This window comes from Lotus japonicus, chromosome 6, assembly GCF_012489685.1.
Source record: "Lotus japonicus ecotype B-129 chromosome 6, LjGifu_v1.2".
In the NCBI taxonomy this organism is placed as follows: domain Eukaryota; kingdom Viridiplantae; phylum Streptophyta; class Magnoliopsida; order Fabales; family Fabaceae; genus Lotus; species Lotus japonicus.
Window position 1 is genome coordinate 22,210,022 of NC_080046.1, and position 22,876 is coordinate 22,232,897.

The 22,876-nt window shown below is 38.9% G+C and overlaps 3 protein-coding genes across 4 annotated transcripts; 2 read left to right on the top strand and 1 right to left on the bottom strand.

Annotated features, from left to right (window-relative positions):
• Positions 1–1,023: 1,023 nt before the first annotated feature.
• LOC130723556 (3-oxoacyl-[acyl-carrier-protein] reductase 4) lies at positions 1,024–10,005 on the bottom strand. Its single transcript, XM_057574658.1, has 11 exons — positions 9,625–10,005; positions 9,400–9,542; positions 8,750–8,803; positions 7,897–7,977; positions 7,778–7,823; positions 7,606–7,700; positions 7,474–7,506; positions 1,905–2,039; positions 1,731–1,824; positions 1,562–1,644; positions 1,024–1,359 (listed from the first exon to the last, which is right to left on the bottom strand). Exons 1-11 carry the CDS (start codon positions 9,791–9,793, stop codon positions 1,327–1,329), a joined length of 966 nt encoding a protein of 321 aa, XP_057430641.1. The 5' UTR covers positions 9,794–10,005; the 3' UTR covers positions 1,024–1,326.
• LOC130723554 (uncharacterized) lies at positions 2,054–4,348 on the top strand. 2 transcript variants are annotated; one of them, XM_057574657.1, is made up of 2 exons: positions 2,054–3,896; positions 4,208–4,348. In XM_057574657.1, the coding sequence occupies exons 1-2, from the start codon at positions 2,930–2,932 to the stop codon at positions 4,243–4,245; spliced, it is 1,005 nt and encodes a 334-aa protein (XP_057430640.1). In that variant the 5' UTR covers positions 2,054–2,929; the 3' UTR covers positions 4,246–4,348. The 2 variants fall into 2 exon arrangements, with proteins under 2 accessions (XP_057430640.1, XP_057430639.1); XM_057574656.1 differs by having other exon boundaries at positions 2,054–4,064; positions 4,208–4,347.
• Positions 10,006–20,227: 10,222 nt separating the features above from the next.
• Positions 20,228–21,736, top strand: LOC130725103 (protein FAR1-RELATED SEQUENCE 5-like). Its single transcript, XM_057576358.1, has one exon. The coding sequence runs from the start codon at positions 20,228–20,230 to the stop codon at positions 21,734–21,736; it is 1,509 nt and encodes a 502-aa protein (XP_057432341.1).
• The last annotated feature ends 1,140 nt before the right edge of the window (positions 21,737–22,876 follow it).

Below are 22,876 nucleotides of genomic sequence, written 5' to 3' on the forward strand. Positions count from 1 at the left end.
ACCTAATGAAACGGCCACCACCGCCCGTGGACGACCACCGCTCCAGGAAACCCTTGAACGGACGACCGGAGTGGACCTAATGGGACGATCACCCACTAAACGATCGCTACCTCCTCCCGGTCCGCTTGGGACGGAGGAGACTTCCCTTTTGAGTACAAGACAATCACCGGGCCCACCATGTAGGAGTTGACCTATCCCAATGGTACTAGTGGTTGGGGGCACAGATCCCAAGGAACCCTAGGCCATTGGATCACTGCTTTGCGGCAGGGAGCGACAAAGGATCCAACGGCCCGGGATGAACCAAGTATGAGTCATGCATGACGTTGCATGACTCCAACCCTAATTTCCCTTCGTGTATATAAGGAGGGCTCCTCCTCCATGTTAAGGTAACTCATTCTCTTCACCTCTTAACTTACACATTCTTCATTCCTCTACTTACTTTAGCATCGGAGTCCCTTGCAGGAACCCCTCCCGGGAACGTCCAGATCGCCGGCTTGCCACTCCCCTACCTCTCTCTGCCACCCCCTTCCACGGGTAGTTTGGTCGCTCCCCGATCAACTTCTTTATTTATTTGTTATTCACACTTGAAGAATTCCCATAACATTCCTATTCTCATAACATTCCTGGGAGTCGATTCCTAAAACTTGTATAAAAAAAACCCCTAAAAATTGAACAGGAGTGTGACTAATAAATTATGCAAAAGTTAATTTAAATAGTAATGAAATGAATATTTTACACACTTTAGGAAGTTTAAGTTATTAAGTAGCTAAATATACCTTTTAAAACGTGAACGACTAATTTGTTTTTTCCCCGAATAATTAGCATCCTTAACAATAAGAGTGAAGACTAGTTAAAATTGTTCAAGAAAACTAGAAAGAACAATCAAGACCTAATAAACCACGCAAACATTTATGCAAGCGACCACTTAATCCTCAACATTCATCCGTCAGTCAGTAATAATGCTTCATGCTTGCGTTGAAATTTTGTTAAAACAGAAAAAAAAAATACAAGTGTAAAACGATATAAGCAAAATGCTTTTTAAATAATGGCTGTGAAAGTTTCACGTGTAATCAGAGAATAATCAAACACAGTGCATAAATCTGCCAGTTCCCCACAAAATACATCAAAGACGGGAAAAGCCAATCTCCGAAACGGCTGAATTGCATAAAATATAAGAAATATGCCTATTCTGCTAACCTGATATTTAATCAATAAGCTCAACTAAGATTCTACAACAAAGTATAACTATTTTAAGCAAACTCAGCAAGGAAACAACCTATCACTGTATAGCAGCAGCTCAGGTTGCTAGGGAAACACGTTACTGACTTACATCACCATACCTCCATCAATGGTTAAAACCTGCAACATAGTAATCCTAGTCTGAATAAGCACTCTATGATGAGTAAATACAGGTTTTAGTACATACATCTTTTTAAGCTACCAATGTATCAACTATCAAATAATGTGCTTTTCAATAAATATTATCTGTTTCTTAATTTCTTAATTTCATAACCGATATACGCTTTAGGCAGTCATTATCAAAACTCAATAAATATATGACCTGTCCAGTGATGTAACTGGCAGCTTGATTAAGAGCCAAGAATTCCACCAGCCCAGCAACTTCTTCAGGTTGGCCATATCTTCCTGAATGCAAGTGGAAATAGTAAGTTAAGGAGTTAAAAACATCTTCAACAAAATACAGCCTTCATTGAAGTATTTCTTGTGATCACCTAATGGGATTGTCTCCAAAATCTTTTTCTCAATATCATTTCCTAGCTTGGCAGTCATGTCAGATGCAATAAACCCTGGAGCAACTGCATTAACCTGGCAAGAAAAACCAAGTTTTAGCTGATTTCACTGAGCTGACAATATAAGGAAAAAATGCAAGGATTTAAGAAAATTACAGTGATGCCTCTGCTAGAATATTCCTTTGCGACAGTTTTTGTCAGGCCAATTACTCCTGCTTTGGCAGCACTATAATTAGCTTGTCCAACATTGCCAACCAAGCCAACAACTGATGCAATATTGATTATTCTTCCCTGAAAGAATACAAGGATTGACATATAAAAGAGCTTAGTGACCAATGGCTATCGTGCAAATCATGAAATAAGACAGCAATAGAGTAAATACTACAAAAATATATTTAAAGTTGTCCATTTACAAAAAGGTGTCATAGATAAAAATTGTTGAATATTATTATTAAGATTTAGTTTAGAAATAGAGATATGGTTCAAATATAAGTTTCTATTATAGATTAGTATCTTTTAGATTATATCTTTTAGATTTAGATAGATATAGTTTTGATATCTTTTAACATCTATATATATTGTACAAGTTTATCAATGAATAAGACACAAGAAATATTTTATCAGATTTAACATGGTATCTAGAGCCCTAGTTTTCCCTTGAGCGTTCTTTTTTTTTTCTGGTTCTGGGTTACAGCCGCAAGTGCTGCTGATCCATATTTTTCAAGCTTGTCAAGTGACGACACAGCCACCCGGAATCAAGCCAGAGGCCGCCGATCCACCATCTGCCGGAGTACCGCCGCCAAACAGACCTCCACGCGCCTTCACGCGCCGCCACACTTCCGCAGGTTCACCGGCGCGTGGGATCCACGCGCGGCCTTACAGCCAGTTTTCCGGCGCCGTTCTGCCACGGTTGTGACCGGCCGGCCTTCCTCTTTCCGTTTTGGCCACTTTTGGTTTGTGGGTCTTCTGTTTTGACCCTGTTTGGACGTTCTTTGTGCCGTCTCTCATCGTTAGTCAGGTTTGGTTTCTTTTAGGTGCTCTATTTTGCACCTGTTTGGTTTGGTTTGGTTTAGGTGCTCTGTTTTGACCCTGTTTAGACGTCCTCTTTGACGTCTCTCATCGTTTGCCCAATTTTGTTTATTGGTGCTTTGTCTTTTTGGTATTTTATTCCTCTTTTCCTCATGGCTGAAGAGAAGAAGAGTTTGGTGTCTTATGCTTTTTCCGGATCTCCTAAAATTACCTCGGAAAAGCTTGATGGGAAGAACTATTTGAGTTGGCGTGATGCTGTTGACATTTGGTTTGTTGGTCAGGGATTATCTGACCATCTTTCTACCAAGGTTTCTGACATTGATGCTACTAAAAGAGACGATTGGAAGAAAGTTGATGCTCAGCTTGTATCCTTGTTATGGCAGTCGATTGAACCGAGTTTGATGCTTCACTTTCGCACTTACAAAACTTGTTACGACATCTGGAAGACAGCTGAAACCTTTTATGCTAATGATGTTCAGAGGCTTTATGAGACAGCTCGAGGTATATCATCTCTTCATATGACAGATACAGATCTGCCATCCTATCTGAAGAAGGCTCAATCTCTTTGTGATGAAGTCAAACTGATGTTGGAAAAGGATGATGTAAAGGAAATGAAAAAGAAAATTGATAATCTGCTCATGGTACTTGTTCTCCATGGCCTCCATAAAGACTATGAATCTATTCGGAATCAAACTTTGACAAATCCTGGTATCCCTACTGTTGCCGAGCTTATTGGTCGTTTGATTAGGGTTCCGCCACCAGAGATTGATTCTCACACAGCTTCTGAGTCATCTGTTTTGGCCTCTAACTCCTTTGGTCGAGGTCGGGGTCGAGGTCGAGGTCGTGGAGGCAGAGATGGAGGTAGAGATGGAGGTCGTGGTAGAGGAAGAGGCAATCTTCATTGTTCCTATTGCGATAGGGACGGCCACACTCAGGATCGTTGCTACCACATAGTTGGGTTTCCGAACAAAACTGCCACTGTTGCTCAATCTTCGGTACATGCTACTGAACAAAAGCTCGAATCTGAGGAACATCGTCTTTCTCCTAGTGAATACAAGGAATTTCTTCAACTTAAGGCAGCTCAACAATCCTCTTCCTCAGCCACCGTAGCGCATGCTGGTAATTCTACCCTTTGTTTCTCTCAATCTGCAGGATCGTGGATTTTAGATTCCGGTGCTTCTGATCATATGGCTGGTAATCCTTCCCTTTTCAATAATTTGACACCTCCTAAAGCACCTCATAGTGTTACTCTTGCTGATGGATCTAAAGCACAAGTCATGGGCATTGGTCAAGCTTCACCCCTTTCCTCTTTGTCCTTAGATTCAGTCTTATTTGTACCCGGTTCCCCTTTTAATTTAATTTCCATAAGTCGACTTACTCGTAGTTTGAATTGTTCGATAACCTTTGTTTCTGATTCTTTTCTTATACAGGACCGGAGTACAGGGAAGACGATTGGAGTTGGATATGAATCACGTGGTCTCTATTACATGCAACCTCATCTATCAACACTATGCGCAGTCTTTGAGTCTCCTGATCTTTTACATCGTCGGTTGGGTCACCCAAGTCTTGAAAGGTTGAAGCAAATGGTTCCGAAGCTTTCTCATTTGAAGACATTGGAGTGTGAGTCATGTCAACTTGGAAAACATGTTAGGGCATCCTTTCCATCTAGTATTAGTCGTCCTGCAGTATCACCGTTTGACCTCGTTCATTCTGATGTATGGGGTCCAAGTCGTGTTCCGTCAGTTTTAGGATTTAAGTATTATGTTACCTTTATTGATGACTTTTCAAGATGTACTTGGTTATTTTTAATGAAAGATCGTTCTGAGTTATTTGAAGTTTTTAAGACCTTTTGTTTTGAGATTAAGAATCAATTTGGCAAGACTCTTCGAGCTTTACGCAGCGATAATGCAAAAGAATATTTTTCTGCGCAGTTTACTTCATTCATGGCATCTCATGGCATCATTCATCAGTCCAATTGCCCTCATACACCACAACAAAATGGTGTGGCTGAACGTAAGCATCGTCATTTGGTAGACACAGCTCGAACTTTATTAATAACTGCTAAAGTACCATTGAAGTTTTGGAGTGATGCTATTCTTACAGCATGTTATTTAATCAATCGCATGCCATCTGTTGTTCTTGGTAATAAGGCCCCTCACAGTATTTTGCATCCTCAAGCCACTCTTTATGCTGTTCCTCCCCGGGTGTTTGGCTCTACCTGCTTTGTTCATAATCTTTCCCCTGGATGTGACAAGATGACTGCACGAGCTATTAAATGTATATTTCTTGGGTACTCTCGCTGTCAGAAGGGATACCGGTGTTACTCACCCACTACACACCGCTTCTATGTGAGTGCGGATGTTACTTTCTTTGAGGATAAACCATTCTTTGACTCAGCATCCGACGTGGCTTCGCCGGACTTTATTGACCCTGTTATTCATTCCCCGGTATTACCTGTGCCACTCATTGACTCACGACGTTTTGGTATTACTTATGAGCGACGACGATCAAACACATCAGGGCCTTCTTCTACAGTTGAGACTTGTGATTCAGCTCCAACTCCAACATCTCCTCCTGCTGCGGTCCTCCCTGATTCTCTTGATGATCAACCTATTGCTCTTCGTAAAGGTAATCGTTCCACCCTTAATCCTCATCCTATTTATAACTTTCTCAGTTATCACAGAATATCACCTTCCTATTGTTCCTTTGTGTCTGCCTTGTCTTCTGTTACTGTACCTAAAACTGTTCAAGAAGCACTTTCTCATCCTGGATGGAGACAAGCTATGATTGATGAGATGACTGCCTTGGAGGCCAATCATACGTGGACACTTCTTCCACTTCCTCATGGTAAATCTACAGTTGGATGTCGATGGGTCTTTACCATTAAGGTTGGCCCTGATGGACAAGTGGACCGCTTAAAGGCCCGACTTGTTGCTAAAGGGTACACTCAGATCTATGGTCTGGATTATGGTGATACTTTCTCTCCCGTTGCTAAGATGGCATCTGTTCGTTTATTTATAGCCATTGCTGCCATTCGCCATTGGCCGTTGTATCAACTTGATATTAAGAATGCTTTCTTACATGGTGATTTGGAGGAGGAGATTTATATGGAGCAACCACCTGGGTTTGTTGCTCAGGGGGAGTTAGGTAAGGTTTGCCGGTTGAAGAAATCTCTATATGGTTTGAAGCAGTCACCTCGAGCTTGGTTTGGGAAGTTTAGCAAAGTCATTCAAGAGTTTGGCATGATTCGTTGTGAAGCCGATCATTCTGTGTTTCTTAAACGCTCATCATCCAATCAATCAATTTATCTTGTGGTGTATGTGGACGATATTGTCATTACAGGTGATGATCAAAAGGGTATTGAGGAGCTGAAACAACACTTGTTCAAGAACTTTCAAACTAAAGATCTTGGTCAGTTACGATACTTTCTTGGGATTGAGGTTCTTGATATTCTAGAGGAAACTGGAATGCTTGATTGTAAACCTGTTGACACACCTATGGACCCCAATGTGAAGCTTCTTCCTAATCAGGGGGAGCCATATCCTGATCCAGGGAGATATAGAAGGTTAGTTGGGAAGTTGAATTATCTTACAATGACTAGACCTGACATTGCCTTCCCAGTTAGCGTTGTGAGTCAGTTTCTTAATTCACCATGTGATAGTCATTGGAATGCAGTCATTCGGATCCTAAAATACATTAAAGGATCACCTGGAAAGGGGCTTGTCTATACAGACAAGGGTCATACTGATGTCCTTGCATATGCTGATGCAGACTGGGCAGGGGATGTTAGTGATAGAAGATCCACTACAGGTTATTGTGTTCTTATTGGAGGAAATCTAATTTCCTGGAAAAGCAAGAAACAAACAGTAGTAGCAAGGTCTAGTACAGAAGCAGAGTATCGTGCTATGGCTAACGCTACGTGCGAAAACAGTAGTAGCAAGGTCTAGTACAGAAGCAGAGTATCGTGCTATGGCTAACGCTACGTGCGAATTGCTTTGGTTAAAGCACTTGCATCAGGAGTTAAAGTTTTGTGAGTTAGGTCCTATGGAGCTTGCTTGTGATAACCAATCAGCATTGTATCTTTCCTCGAATCCAATTTTTCATGAGAGGACCAAACATATAGAGGTTGACTGCCATTTTATCAGAGAGAAGATCCTCTCAGGTGTCATCAAGACTTCCTATGTTCAATCTAGGGATCAACTTGCAGATATGTTAACTAAGTCTTTACGAGGTCCTAGGATACAATACATATGTAACAAGCTGGATGCATTAGATATTTATGCTCCAGCTTGAGGGGGAGTGTTGAATATTATTATTAAGATTTAGTTTAGAAATAGAGATATGGTTCAAATATAAGTTTCTATTATAGATTAGTATCTTTTAGATTATATCTTTTAGATTTAGATAGATATAGTTTTGATATCTTTTAACATCTATATATATTGTACAAGTTTATCAATGAATAAGACACAAGAAATATTTTATCAGATTTAACAAAAATATTCCCACTTTAGGAACAATCTCTTCAGTGGGCATTTTTTTGTACTTCTTTAGAAGTAGTGAAATTAAAAACCAGCAAATAACAAAGCAAAAACTAAACTACACTAAACAGTTTTTCGTACTTTGAAAACCCTTTACTAATGATTTCTTAAAACAGAAAAAAGGAGGCGGGGGAGAGAATTAATTGATACGTCACCTTCCTATTCTTCATCATAATCTTTGCGGCAGCCTGGCAAGGAAAAAAAAAACAAAATAAAAAACACTATATCAGATCCAATTAAAAAGAAAATCATAATTTGACACAAATTCACTATCTGAACACACTGACCTGTGTGCAAAGAAAAACACCAGTGAGATTTATATCAATAACATCCTGCCATTGGGATTTCTTCATTCTCATCAATAAACCATCTTTCGTTATTCCTGAAACCATAATGTCCTCATTTGAGCATGAGGAAAATGAGAGAGGACAATACAACTACAAGACCTTACCAAGTTACCTGCATTATTTATCAATATATCAACAGTTCCCCAAGTATTAACTGCCTGCACATGTGAAAGTCATAAAGCAGCCAAGGTAGAATAAGGTGAATCTAATAGTTCAAGAATAGCTGCTCACAGCTTTAATCATAGACTCCACGTCATCCTCATTCGAAACATTTCCCTTAAATGTTATAGCTTGCCCACCAAATGCCTCAATCTACATAAAATATTCAAAACAAATTGATGTAGTTCAGTCAGTCACTAAAATCTAGCTTGAAAACTAGGTGTATGAATAATACAGGTGACAAGAGCTGACATCATATGTAAAATAGGTCAGAAATGTGATCACTACAATCCACACAGAAATTTGGTTATAATGCACAAGGTTAAAAATGAAAGTAAAATGCAAAGTTACATAAGGAAAACACGGCAGTAATTTTCTTAGTACTCTAAGTCACTAACATCGATTTTCTTCATCAATTTCATTTACAACTTTATAAAGAACAAATCATGGAACACAAAAAAACTATAAAAATTGTTAATGATCAACAATTTGACGGGGAAATGGGACACGGAAACATGCATTATCATATATAAAACTTTACAATCATTTCATGCATTTCATTTATAAGTTGTACATTTGCATCCTTAGCACTATAGAACTTTACAGTTTACAAACATCAAACATCAAATTTTGAAGTTCATAAAAACTGTAAAATTACAGAGGCAATCATCTAGCTGTGCCACCAACTTATAGTCCAGATATTTGAGACACAATGAATTTGATAGCAATTATACAAGCAAAAAGGTTGATATTGTAGGATATCTTAGTCTTAAGTATATTGCCTATGAAGAAAAAATGTAGACTCATGTTTTACAAACAAATAATCACAGTCCCAAGTATGAGATTGGCATAAAATCAACAACAAAAAAGGCAACAATGTGCAGAATAATAATAATAACACAAATTCCAGAAGAAAGATTTTTACCTCTTTGGAAACCTCTTCTGCTTCCTCGGATGACCTTGCATAGTTGACAAGGACCTACAACACAAAGCCCGGCAACTGAACATCAATGATCCAAAAGTGAATAATACAGCAATGTAGACAACTTCAACTTTAAAAAAAAAACTTCAACATAAGTAGATTCCAGGGAATGCCCTAAATTGTGACAGAAATTTGCGAAAAGAGCTCTAACTAAAATTCCAGTGATTGCATCAATCAACGGCAGAACAGAAATTTTACGTAAATTCCAGTGATTGCATCAATCAACGGCAGAACAGATATTTTACGTGATTAAGTATGTTCTAAATTTGTTCAAATAATTAGCCGAAAGTAAGATAAAGTAACTGAATTAGTAATGCTGAAAACAGTAATCTATGAATAAGTAACAGATATTGAGATATAAGAAAACGAACGAGTTATGATACATACATATACACACACCCACTCCTTTTTGACCTTCATTTTCTAATCTATTTCTCGCTTCTCTATCAATCAAATCACCTATAACGTCTTTAATTTCTCTCTCTTTTCTTCCTATCTCTCCCGACGAAAACAAACGAATTCTCAAAAGTTTTGGTTATCCGTTTTCGACAATTCGAGTGGCAGTTTATGTCCAATTATTTTGGATAACTAACCTTGCAACCCGCTTTCCCCAACGAGAGCGCAATGGCTCGGCCAATACCTCTGGAAGCTCCGGTTACAACAACAACCGGCGCATCCACTTTCGAAGGTGCTCCGGTTCCCGCTTGCTCCAGAGTAGCAACCTGTGCTCTCACGCCTGCAATTGCGCGTCTCGAATTAGCGAAACTTAGGGCAAAATCAAAAAAAAAAAATGTAAAGAGAAAAAGTACGACGGATACCGGAGGAGGAGGAGCTAAACGAATGGTTGGATCCGCATCGGAGACCAGAGAGGGGGCGGAGATGGGTGAGAATCGGAGACCATTGACGGATCTGAGCGATTTTACGGTTAGCGGCGGCGAAGTTAACGGTTCTGAGAGCGGCGCAGTTAGATGCGGTGAGAGAAGCCATGATCGTTGTGAAAAGGCAACGAGAAGAGAAAATGGAAGAAGCCAGAGAATATGAATCGATGAGGGAGGGAGGGAGTTGTTTGGGGTTTTAAAGGAGCGTTTTGTGTGTTCGGGAGCTCCGGAGAGTGAGAGTGTTGCTAATGAGCGGGCGATGCAAACGAGGTGGCTGTGTTCTGTTTGGGTAGGTAGGCAGGAGGAGGAGGTTCAATTTTCGACTTTGTGGGCCCAAAATTGGTTTGCTTTAGTTTACCTGAATTTTCAGCATATTCAAATATTTAAGTGGAATAACTTATGCTAATAAAATGACACAAACATCCATTAACAATAGAGACAGAAACATCAAGTTAAAAGTGTTTGATGTGATTTTAGAGAGTAAAGTAAGTCAACAAAATAATTTTATAATGGTGTGATGATTTACTTTATAAAAACGAAACCGAGTTAAAGTTTTACTCTATGAGTTTGTTTTGAATTTTGTATAGTATAAAGTTTGATAATTTTATGTCTGATAGGATTAGATGAGATAAAAGTTATTCAAATATCAAGGTCATTCTTCCTTCTAGAATAAGCATGGATGTTGTCGTTGAATCAGCTCAACCTTGCTTTTTTTTCATTATGTTGTTGCTTATGTATTTGAGGTCATTTGGAAGTGGGAGTGTAAACTCGGACCATCAACATCAGTGAGCTTCTTCTTCTTCTTGCTACACGACAATTTGATTGAATGAATGAATTCAACATGTGAGAACACATGTAAATGATGCACTTCTCAATAGATTGGGAATGCTTCCCCTCAATCAGTGCATTCTATCTCTTCTTCTTCTTTCTCTTCAAATTCATCTTGTGAACAAGATGCATATGACTTTGAAGCTCTTTCTCTTAAAAGCATGTCTGGATATGACGTTTTAGCTCATGCTTTTCTCTTCTTTCTTTTCATCTTTTTTTTCTCTCTCTTGGAGTTTGACTCTTAAGCTCACCTCCAAGGATATCTTTTTTTGGTTTTTGGATAATTGCTCTTGAGGCTTTTCGCATTGGTTTAATTAATTACAACTTTTTCCGCTGCTATCATGGCATTTATTGTCTTTATTTATTGTCGATATTACATTTTTAAACCTCAAGAAATTGGGGCGTTATATATTGGGAACCCATCGTCTACAAAGAGCCAAGCCATCTATCGTCTGCAAAGGCTCTTATCGTTTATAATAAAATATGAGCCCTATAACATCCAATGTTTGACACACTTATCAAGATCAAGTTCAACAATGTCCCTAATGGTGGAGCGTTGCGGTGGTGGCGGCGACGGTGGTGGTGGTGGAGGGCGGTGGTGGTAGTAGTGGCGATAACGATGACAATATCAACGATGGTGGCACTGGCGGAGCGTGATGGTGGTGGCGGCAACGGTAGTAGTGGCGGCAGCAGCGACGGTGGTGGCGGTAGTGGTGGTGGTGGAGGGTGGTGTTGGTGGCGCCTGATTGAATATATTCAAGTAGTTTATACATCACACTTTTATCATGCATTATCCATCATCTATAGGGTGGATTAAATAATCCATCATTTTAATGTATAAGAAGGGATTGATGTATAAGCTTATACAATACAATGTGAGCACCAAACAATGGATAAGTTCATAATGTATTGTATAAGCTCATACTATACTGCCTAATACAGTGTACCAAACGGGCCAAGATTTGTAAGAAACAAGATTTTCAAAAACGTCGAATCATTCACGCAAGATCAGTTTTTAGGAGCTAGAAATACTCTCAAGAAAATATTCCAAAAGTTCTTAGTTCAAAACAGCCAAAATCTTATACCTCAAAAGCCTATTCCTTTATTCATTCAAAGCTTTTGTTGATATCTTCTTAGTATTGTAATTGTAACGCCCCGATTTTCAGGGGTTACGGTAACAACCTGATAAAATAAATATGCAATGTTTTCCAAAAGGATTTATAAAGCGAGTAATTTTTTTCTTTTGAAATGTTTTCAAAACATGTAATGCCTACACCCAACAGTAAAAAAAATCTACATCAAGCCTTGAACAAGGCAAGTTCCCGAATGTATGAACGAAAGAACACAACTACAAATCTAACGAATGAAATCAGATCCAACAAGGAATCTGTTATGCCACGACACCCTAATCCGACCTACTCCCTACGATCTCCACACCGGGGAACCGCAAGAAAGCAATGCATCGGAACCTACCCGAATCTCAAATGCAAATTCCTAAAAATTATTAGGCAAGCTTAAACCAATAACAGTAAGCTCTCTAACCCAATGCTCTAACCTTAAACTCGACTCTACTCTTCATGTCTTCCACTAATCTTCAAGTCTTCAGCTTCGACTCGTACAAAGGTCAAGTTTCATCGACAGTCCTCCATCGCCTAATAGCGTTAAGCGCCCAAACAACAAATAGCAAATAGAAAGGGTTAACTCCATGCAATTACCCCGTATCAAAGGGAAAAGCATGCTATTAAAGTTTAAGTGCATAACATGACACATAAGCTCACAACTTAATTTCATATAGATGACAACATATATCCAACAACATAAAATCAAATCAGATATCAACAACATAGATTTAATCAGATATCAGCAACATAATGATAGATTGAAATCAGTTATCAACAACCTCAACAATATAGCATCGAATTAGATATCAACCAAAACCATATAAGTGCCTTGTAGTACGACTAGGTGTTACTACCAAGACATATCAAATCAAAAGTGTCTCGCAAGACGGGACAGTCACCTGGTACGAAACCCATTGACCTGTCACTTAATCTGCCACGAAGGCCACTCAATACGCCACGAAGGCCACACATTACGCCACGAAGGCCACACAATACAACCCGACAACGCATATGTACAAATATCAACACAGCATATAGCTACTTAGCACATGCTTAGTAGGTGATCCATCCCAACATCAACCACGACAACAATCAAAACATCCACACGAAAGCAGTAATGACAGAAACCAATAAACGACCGAAGCCTCTTAGAAAACGGAGACACACGTCTCAATAAGTTCACTCGGTCGAAGCCTCCAGAAAACATTTTCCCAGTTCAGCACAACAGTCATAATCAAATGCCAATCAATTTAAACATATTCATCTCAAGCGCAGGCAGTGCGATAAAAGCATGCAAGACTCAAAGACGCGCTAAAACTGAGTTACCCTTACCTTCGTGAGTAGAGTTGTGCATGGAAGTTGCGAACCTAGAACAAGGAAACACAATCATCAACAAAAGCCCTACTAGAAGTAACACTATCTAATAACACTAATCGAAACCGGAAAGAAAGCTTTTAAAGCTTCAGAGTTCCTTTTTAGGCACGAATTGACAATAGAACTTCGTTTGCTAAAACGCGCATAACTTGAGCTACAGAACTCGGAATAACACGAAACCAAAACCAAAATTTCGACAATCGAAAGAGCTACGCTATAGCTCAGGCCATACAGACCCAAAAACTATTTTTGGACAAGGCACCATAACACTTAGTTTCGGCCACTTTAGAAAATAGGGTTTCCGAACTTTTTCTTCGATCTAAATCAATTCCTAGGTATTCTTAGGCGATATCTAGGCCAGGGAAACTCTCAGAAAAATTATCGGATCGAAAACTAGAACAGGGGTATTTTGGTCAAGATTTTTAGCTCGGAAACTCAAAATCAGAATTTCGAAAAACAAATTGGATGAGGTCGATACCAACAACGTTTATGACGACTAATCCTACTGACGCTAAGCTCAGTCGAGAGTTTTTTATTCAAAAAGCGGAACCTCAGCATAAAAATGGGTATTTGAGCAGAATTGAAGTTCTGCGGCGATTCGACGAGATTCAGCGAAATGTAATCCGCTAAACATGCTCTTGGGCATGCAGGGAATAAGTTTAGACAGAGAAATCAAGTTATTTGGACAGTTTTACAAAAAGCTCAAAACTTTGAGCGCAAAAAGACATAGAGAAAAGCTATAGAATTTACGATCAGAGGTAAGGAAAAGCATAAGTACCTCGAGGCCTACGTATAGCAATTGTTAGTGCGACGATCAGTCAAGGATTGCAAAAAACTCTTCTCCCTCTTCTCCTCAAGCTCACCCACGGCCAAAGCATGGAAAAATGATGAAGATATTTCAAATTTTGGCTATTTATTAGGTTGGTCAAAAACGCGGCAAAACAAATATTTCCTGATTCCGATTTTTCCTGTGCAATACTCCGTGAATGCTGAGTGGGTTTCCGATGTCAAGTTTCCAGAACTTGAATCAAGGTTTTGGAATAAATGAAACGATCCAAAAGCGGTATGAAATAATTCAACCCGAAAAACTACTTTTTGCAGCGAATGTCAGATGCAGAAACTTCCTTCTGAAGAAAGGTTCGTATCATTGAATGGAATAAGACAATGCGGATGGAAACTTCATTTGAAGCTCCGAGTAGGAAAGTCTTCATCTACAGTTCGTTTTAAGGTTCTTGAGTTACCAGGAACTCGGTTTCGGCAAACTTCCGAGAATCAAAATCGATCGTTCGTACAGTCCAGGGTTTCTTGTCGAAACACTCGTCATGGAAAGGAATAAGAGAAGTTCTTATATTCCTCTGAATATTTTTGAATTCTGCTTCTACAGTGCTTTAAGAGCAGATTAGCCTTTAATAGTACCATTCTTAGTGACTATAGTACCATTCTTAGTCATTTCCTAAATTTTCTTCTTCATAATACTAATCCAAACATCAAACACAAGTCAAGTTCCCCTCACGCTTAAACAGAATCCTATGCGTGAGTTGGAAATTAATTATTTATTTAATTCTAAAATCCTGCGTCTTACAGTAATCAAGAGTCAAAAACCACTCACATACTAGAGAGTTTTGTACTTTATTTCTAACATCATTACTTCAGAAGAATCAAGTAGAACTAAACCTCTCTTTGTAAAAGGTTCTGAAGGAGAAGTCTTAGAATACTTGTAAGAAAAAGTCCTTAGAATACATGAAAGGAGAAGTCTTATGAATACTTGTGAGATAAGTCCTTTCGAAAACTTGGTGAGATGTCATGTCAAATACTTGCGGGAGAAGTCCGGCCGGGTTAAAACTTGGCATAGTGAAAATCATTAGGACTTGGTCATCCACCATGATTTTCAAACATTCTGTTGTATTATCTTTATTTATTTCTTGTTGTATTATCTTTATTTATTTCTGTTTCAAAAATTCTCCCATATTCTTTTCCTCTAAACCATTTGGATACTCAAAAGGTTTAGCTCTAATACCAACAAAAATAAATAAGGCATGATACAAGAATGTTATGATTTTTTTTTCAGGTGGATAAATTCTTCATCTAACCAACACGTAGATGTGTTTTCACTCCAGTCAAGAGGAAAAGAAATCACTTTTTTTGGTACATCGGAAAGATAAATTGCACCCGCCAGGGATTGATCTCTAGACCCCCCACCCAACCTACATGTCCCCTAGCTCTTACCACTTAAGCTATCATTCAAGGACGAAAAGAAATCTACTAGCAACAAAGTTAGCGAATGTTAATGATTTTCTACTTTACATGTGTTGGTTAGAGGAAGAGTGATGGAGAAAAAACAAGAATTATGCAAGTGGAGGGGCACATCACATTTCTCCAAAATGCCCCTAACTAGCCTACTGATAATTTAAAAAGAGGAAAACAAATTAACTTTACAATTATGTCAAACATAACGTGGAGCTTGTTACAATATATATTGGAACCAACACAAACCGATTGGTAGTGGCTTTATCCCAAACAGTCTTCAAGCAATAAAAACCATAAACGCGCAAGCACTTAACTAAGCTCTCACGTATAGGCCAAAGTTAAGTTTAGAAATGCTGCCTGGAATTCTAAGTACAACTTGAACATTGCACAGTCACATTATGATGCAATTGCACTTTGATTCAAACTTTGACGGGTTCATGCCATCTACCTTGTTAGGAAGCCCAACATTTTGTCTGAAATACTCATTAACATTTTCATCATTCTCAGTTTTGCCAGAAGGGGATTTGACACCAGCTTCCACCCTCCTCTATCTGGTTTTCTGGGATTTTAAAGAGCACTTGCAGACAGAACGAATGCGCGTGTCCTTTCTATCATATATGGATTGCCCAAATAAAGTCACTGATGGTTCAGAAACTTTAAAAGGATTTGAGCATTCCTTTTCCACTCCTATTGTTGCAGCCTCATGTGCAAGCTCATGGATGATAGACCTACAGAAAATGATTGTATATGTTGCCTCTTCAAGTGTCAGGCTTCTTGTGTTGCCTGCACTCTTACACTCTACAGTAACTATTGATCCCTCTGCCATAAAGCATTAGAGAACTGTAATAAATTGGTCATGATAATTTTCTCCAAAGAAATTTTATGCTCTTAAATACTTTAGTGGCATTCTTTTCACCACAAACTCTATATCAGTAAAGCCCCAACAATAAAGATTTATAATTTTGGATATTATTGCATGTTGAATCCTCACCCAAATAATACAGAAACTACACTAGCATTTATCATTAGAGACCCATCCAAGGAACTTTTATATTAAGAAAGTAGCATATAAAACACCACAGAAAGTGTAATCCTTAGCAGATGAGTACTGAGCTAATATCTTGCCTCTAGCGACCTGAAGTCACAAATGGATGAGAAACGGAAGGCAAAGTATGCATATAACACTGATTTTACATCGTAGAAAATGAATCAAGAAACAATCTTTCCAAACCTAACTATTTCTCAAAAATAATATCCCCACTGTTAGATATCTTATAAATAAGTAGAATATCCCTTATTAATTTTAAATAGGTAACATAATCATGTAATTAGGGAAATAAAATATTTTGTATTTATTGTACCTTTATGGTACCTATTATATATAATGACTTCCGCTGTGTAGTTGAAACATTTGGATTCACCTCTTATCTCTGACTTTTACCGTTGTCGTGCCGCATTCTGACAACCCTTTTTTTGCCAACATCGCCGCTGTCTAGCCGTCACCGCCGCCTTCACCCACTTGAAAAATACTCTGACCACCCCACAAGGATCGCCAGGAAAAGCGCGGCCCATCCCCGTGGTTTCAACTTGAATGCACCTCCCACGTGCCCACACACGCCGCCACTCTCTCTGCGAGTGAATCTCACGTGCCGCCCACCTTGGCCGCGCGTAATAGAGCGCCCAAGTTCCGTTTAGACCATCGCTTCTTCCGTAGTGCCCGCCTTCTGCTTTTTCCAGATTCAGCCTTATTTCAACGTTTACAGGTTCGTGGGGTTGCAGATCTAACCTTTTCCCATTTGGTTTAACAGTATTTGGACTCTATCTTTCCCCTTCTTGAGACCCATAGCTGCAAAACCTCCTCCTAAGGCCAAGAACCCTATTTTCACCAGCTATGTCAATACGCCCCTTGCTGTTGACAAGTTGGATGACACCAACTATGATTCGTGGCCTTCGGACATTAAACTTTGGCTTCAGGGACAAGAGTATGTAAACCATCTCACTACGAACGCTGATTTAGTGGCTGCGGCTGATCATCCTTGATGGAAGAAGATTGATGCTCAACTTTGCAGTCTTATTAAGTCTACCATTACTCCCTCCTTGAAACTGATTTCTTGTTCTCATGAGACTTGTGATTCTGTTTGGGCGCAGGCTAAGGTCCTCTATGCAAACGATACCCAACGCTTATATGGAGTGTACCAATTTCTGAATGTTATTGCTCCTCGACGTCTAGATGGTTCTATGGAAGAATACTTGGGTCGTGTTCATGGTCTCCTTCATGATTTTAGTGAACTCTTGCCTCCAGCTGCCATACCTAACAAGGAGATTGAGCAACGCCAATCCTTTTTCATGCTTCTGGCCTTATATGGCTTGCGTATGAAGTATTAGTCTATACATGATCATATATTGGGATCTCCTACAATCCCCACTTGCTACTTGGTCTACTTTGTTGCGTGTCTCAGCCAAATCGTCCTCTAAAGGGGGAATGTTTCCTACTCAAGTTGCTTCATCTGCATTGGTTTCTCAGGGAGGTGATCGTGCACAAGGAGGTGATCCAACTCATGGTGGTGATCGTGGCCGATTTTAGAAGACGGTCAAGCCTCGTCACAAGTTCGATCATTGTCATAAGATCGGCCACACTATTGATCGGTGTTATGCTTTGAATGAACGCCCCCTTCTCGAAATGCTAATGTTGCACAAACGGTTGCACCTACTCCACCTCCTTTTACTGATTCTGCAGCTCTACCTGCCATCTTCAACAACTGCATCAAGTGGTATGAGGAACGACAAGTCGCTAGTCCCCGGCTTCTATTGCGCACACGGGTAATTCCTTTGTTGGTCTATCTCACTCCACATCTCTTGGCCCAAGGACCCTTGATTCAGGAGTCATTGATCATATTACTGGTAATAAATCTCTTTTATCTTCATTCTTTGCTTTTGGTTTATTACCATCTGTCACTCTTGCAAATAGCTCACAAACTAAATCTTAGGGTACTGGTACTGTCTGTCTTTTTCATCTCTCTCCATTACTAATGTTCTTTCTGTTCCCGAGTCTTCTTTTAACTTATTGTCTTTGAGTCATTTGACTTGTTCTCTTGATTGAATTGTCTCCATCAACAACGATTTTGTTTTCTTGCAGAACCGGAGCACGGAGCGGATGATTGGCACCGGATGTGAGTCTAATGGCTTTTACTTACTTTAGCCTTCTGCACATGCTGACTCCGTGGTTAATTATCCTCTTCCGGTTCATGCAAAATTAGGTCATCCAAGCCTTGCCAAGTTACAAAAGCCGGTGCCCAACCTTTCCAAGTTATCTAACGACGTTGTCTTGTGAGACGTGTCAATTAGGAAAACATGTTCGTAGTTCTTTTCCGAGTCGTGTCAATCGTCGTGCTAAGTGTTTGTTTGCTTTAGTTTATTCAGATGTTTGGGGTCCAAGTCATGTTGTTTCTAGTTTGGGATAAAAGTATTTTGTCATTTTTATTGATGATTATTCGCGATTTACTTTGTTATTTTTTGTGAAAAATCATTCTGAGTTATTTTCTGTCTTCCACACTTTTTATAATGAAATAAAAAACTAGTTTTGTATTCCAATTAGTACTTTGCAAAGTGACAATACTCAAGAATATTATTCTACCCAATTTCAGTCTTTCATGGCTGCTAATGGATGGCATGCTTCACCAAATGTCTTGTGCTCGCACACCTCAACAAAACGGGGTCGTTAAATGGGAAAATATACACTTGCTTGAAACTACTATGACACTTTTACTTCACAATAATGTTCCTCAATGATGCCATCATCTGTCCTCCAGAACCAGGTCCCTCACTCTATCATATACCCTCATATGTCTCATATTTTATACAGTTGGAGCTGCTTTTATTACGAGATCACGACAAATTGATGCGTCATTGAGAGTTACAAACAGAAAAATGTTTAAAATTCTTATGATTAATAGTGAAGAAAATGTGTGTTCAACAATAATGAATGTGGTTTATAAGAATCTTTTTACCAATAAATGATTAACACTTGCTAATTTACTTACTTATATTTGAGTTCAATTTATCATTCTATTCGTTTATTCATACTATTATTCCATCCGTGCATGACGTGGTTTCAACTTATTTAACAACTAGTTTAACCAAACACTTATTTTGCAATCATGTAACTTTTCAGCTTTAAACTGTTAACTAGCTTATAAACTAGCATCCCTTGTGCTAGCTTAAAAAAACTTGCTTATAAGCTTTAAGCTCTTATTAGTTAAGCGTGCCAACACATAGTCTAAATGATTGTCTAGCTAGAGATAGACAAAATGCTTTAATTATTCATAGAAATGGAGATGACCATATATAAATTAAAAGACATTGACTTGATATATATATATATATTTATATTTATATATAGGGGAAGTATCATATGAGAAAGCCTCCCTTATATGTGAAAAATAAGAATAATTTGTAGCCATTAGATTATTATAAACGGTTGAGATTAAAACTCCTCCTTAAGTGAATCACGTGCCCACTAAATCCTAAACCTCTTCAACAACTTCTCCTTGCGTAAGTGAAACCCAGCTTCTGGAAATCCTATTTTTTCTCCATCAACTTCTCCTTCCCTGTTCTGCACGTTCTCAATCGTTCATCCTGTGTCGTGCCATCGCCGTAATCGTTCAACACCGCCCTCTCGTCCGAGTCTCGTCATCGTTCAACGTCGTCTTTTTCTCTTCCTTGTGTCGTGCCGTCACCGTAATCGTTCAACGCCGCCCTTTCATCCCAGTCTCGTCCGTCTTTTCTCTTCCTTGTACTCTTTGAATAGTTCAACGTGTCCTTCTCTATCAGGTTTCTTTTACAACTGTTGTTAATTTTTCTTATTTTCGAGCATATTATGATTGGTATACTGCTATTTGTAGCTATTGCTTTTATCTGATTGGTATATATCTAATTCAGATTATTATAATGCTATTTGACAGTGAAATATTTCCATGGACGTGAGTGATGATGAAGCTGATTTAGGGCGCAATGATACAATGAACACATCAGAAGAATGGATTCCTATGTGTGATGAAGAATTGAAACCAGTAGTTGGAAAGGTGTTTGATACTTTAGAAGAAGGAGAAAGCTTTTATAAAAGGTACACACTCACTGTTGGTTTTAGTGTTCATAACTCATCTCAAGTAAAAGATAAATACGGATTGAAATGGAGGTATTTTGTTTGCTCAAAAGAAGGATTCAAAGCACAGAAAAAGGATGTTGTGACTGATTTGCTTATTGATGAAAAAAATTTGCCTAAAAGTAGAAGAAGTAAAATAACAAGGGAAGGATGTAGTACAAAAGTTGCTTTCAAGAGGATAGAAGATGGAAAATATGAAGTTAAACGATTCGATGAAGGTCATACTCATGCATTAGCGACGCCTAGAAAGAAACAATTCTTGAGATCTGCAAGGAGTGTAAACAGTGTTCATAAGAACTTGTTGTTTTGCTATAATAGAGCTAACGTAGGACCTTCAAAATCTTATCAATTACTAAAAGAGCAAGTCGGTGGTTATGATAACATAGGGTGCACAAAAAGGGATCTCCAAAATTATTGTAGGGATTTGAAAGAGTTGGTCAAAGACTCTGATGCACATATGTTTGTTGATAATTTTAGAAGAAAACATGATATGAACCATTCATTTTATTATGACTATGCCGTTGATGATGAAGGAAAGCTGAAATATGTGTTTTGGGCAGACGGTCTTTGTCGAAAAAATTATTCTTTGTTTGGGGATGTGGTTTCTTTTGATACAACATACAGTACCAATAAGTATTGCATGATTTTTGCACCATTCACCGGCGTAAATCACCATCGACACAACATAACATTTGGGGCTGCCTTCTTAAAAGATGAAAAGATGGAATCATTTGTCTGGTTGTTTGAAACATTTTTGAAAGCAATGGGAGGACATAAACCTATTGTGATCATAACAGATCAAGACCCAGCTATGAAGGTCGCAATGGACAAGGTGTTCACAGGTTCTTCTCATAGATTTTGCATGTGGCATATTCTAAAAAAGCTTTCAGAAAAGGTGGGTGCTTCATTGAATGATGATGCTGATTTTAACCGTCGTTTTAAGTCTTGTGTTTGGAATTCAGAGTCTCCAGAAGAGTTTGAATTGAGGTGGGAAAAGGTTATTAGTGCTTATAATTTAGAAGGAAATGGTTGGCTCTCCCAAATGTATGACATACGAAGTATGTGGATACCAGCTTATTTTAGAGATTTGTTTTTAGCTGGAATTTTGAGAACCACATCCAGATCAGAAAGTGAAAATTCATTCTTTGGTAATTTCTTGAGTAAAAATCTTAGCTTGGTAGAGTTTTGGATGAGATTTGATTCTGCAATGGAATCACAAAGGCATAAAGAGTTACTTGCAGATCATGATACACTTAATGCAGTGCCTGAATTGAAGTTGCATAGGGATATAGAGAAACATGGTAGAAAAGTTTATACTTGATGTAGCGCGGCTGGCTGCGCGCTTCGACGATGATGTCGCTCGTCGAATGAGCCCGATCGGATTTTAGCCCATCTAATCAGTCTCGGGCCCGCAAAACAAAATCTAAGTATTTTATTAGGATTTTATTTATTAGGATCTTTAATTTTCAATTAAGATCTTTTAGGATATTATTTATTTTTTGTTAGAAACTTATTTATTTCAATTAGGATCTTTTATTTTCAATTAGGATCTTTCAAGATCTTATTTCTTTTTGGTTAGGATTTTCTTTCTTTTCCTATTTAAGCAATTGTAAGGCATAGCCTATTGAGTTTTGATTGATAATAAAATTTAAGAGTTTTCTCTTCTTCTCTGGTGGATTCCAGTGTATTTTCTAGGGTTTTAGCGCTTGCTAATTTCCTTTCTGGTGGATTCCAGAAACCTTTTCCTTAGGATTTGCGCTTGCAATCCTAGTACGACTTCCGCTGTATCAAGTGGCATCAGAGCAGGCTTTCTCCTGTCTCCTTTCTTTGCTTGATCAACCATGGAAGATCAACCATTGACCAAAGCAGACCTGAAGGATGTTACCGCGGCTCTTACCGCGGCCCTAACTGCTATGACACAACAGATGACAGAACAGATGACACAACAGATGGCGACGTTAATGACGCCTTTAACTGACAGCATCAACAACATGAACCAGCGAAGAGACGGGGGAAGAGTACCGCGTAGGGTTCCGCACGGTGGCAACAACGGTCATGCCATTATTACGGAAAATTCAAGTTCTGAAGGAGATGAAGCTGATGAAGAAGAAATAGTTGACCAAGGGAATCAGAATCATAACCGGGACTACCGAGTGAAAGCTGATATTCCATTGTTCTACGGAACTATGGGAGTGGAGGAGTTTCTAGACTGGCAGATTGATGTTGACAGATTTTTCGACGTCATGGGCGTCCCCGAGAATAAGCAAGTCAAGATGGTGGCAATCAGGCTGAAGAGTACTGCTGCTGTGTGGTGGGATAAGCTTGTTATCCAGAGGCAGAGACAGAGAAAAGGGCCAGTCAGAACTTGGCGAAGAATGAAACAATTGATGATGGAGCGATTTCTACCAGAAGATTACGAGCAGATTCTTTATAAGATGTATATCGATTGTGAGCAAGGAAA

Excerpts from the sequence above, each read along its gene's own strand:
- LOC130723554 (XM_057574656.1), top strand. The coding sequence starts at position 2,930 with ATGGCTGAAGAGAAGAAGAGTTTGGTGTCTTATGCTTTTTCCGGATCT. Across the intron at positions 4,065-4,207 it reads AGCACAAGTCATGGGCATTG|GACCGGAGTACAGGGAAGAC; the intron begins GTCAAGCTTCAC and ends TTTCTTATACAG.
- LOC130723556 (XM_057574658.1), bottom strand. The coding sequence starts at position 9,793 with ATGGCTTCTCTCACCGCATCTAACTGCGCCGCTCTCAGAACCGTTAAC. Across the intron at positions 7,824-7,896 it reads TGGAGTCTATGATTAAAGCT|GCAGTTAATACTTGGGGAAC; the intron begins GTGAGCAGCTAT and ends TCACATGTGCAG. Across the intron at positions 7,701-7,777 it reads TATATTGATAAATAATGCAG|GAATAACGAAAGATGGTTTA; the intron begins GTAACTTGGTAA and ends TTATGGTTTCAG.
- LOC130725103 (XM_057576358.1), top strand. The coding sequence starts at position 20,228 with ATGGACGTGAGTGATGATGAAGCTGATTTAGGGCGCAATGATACAATG.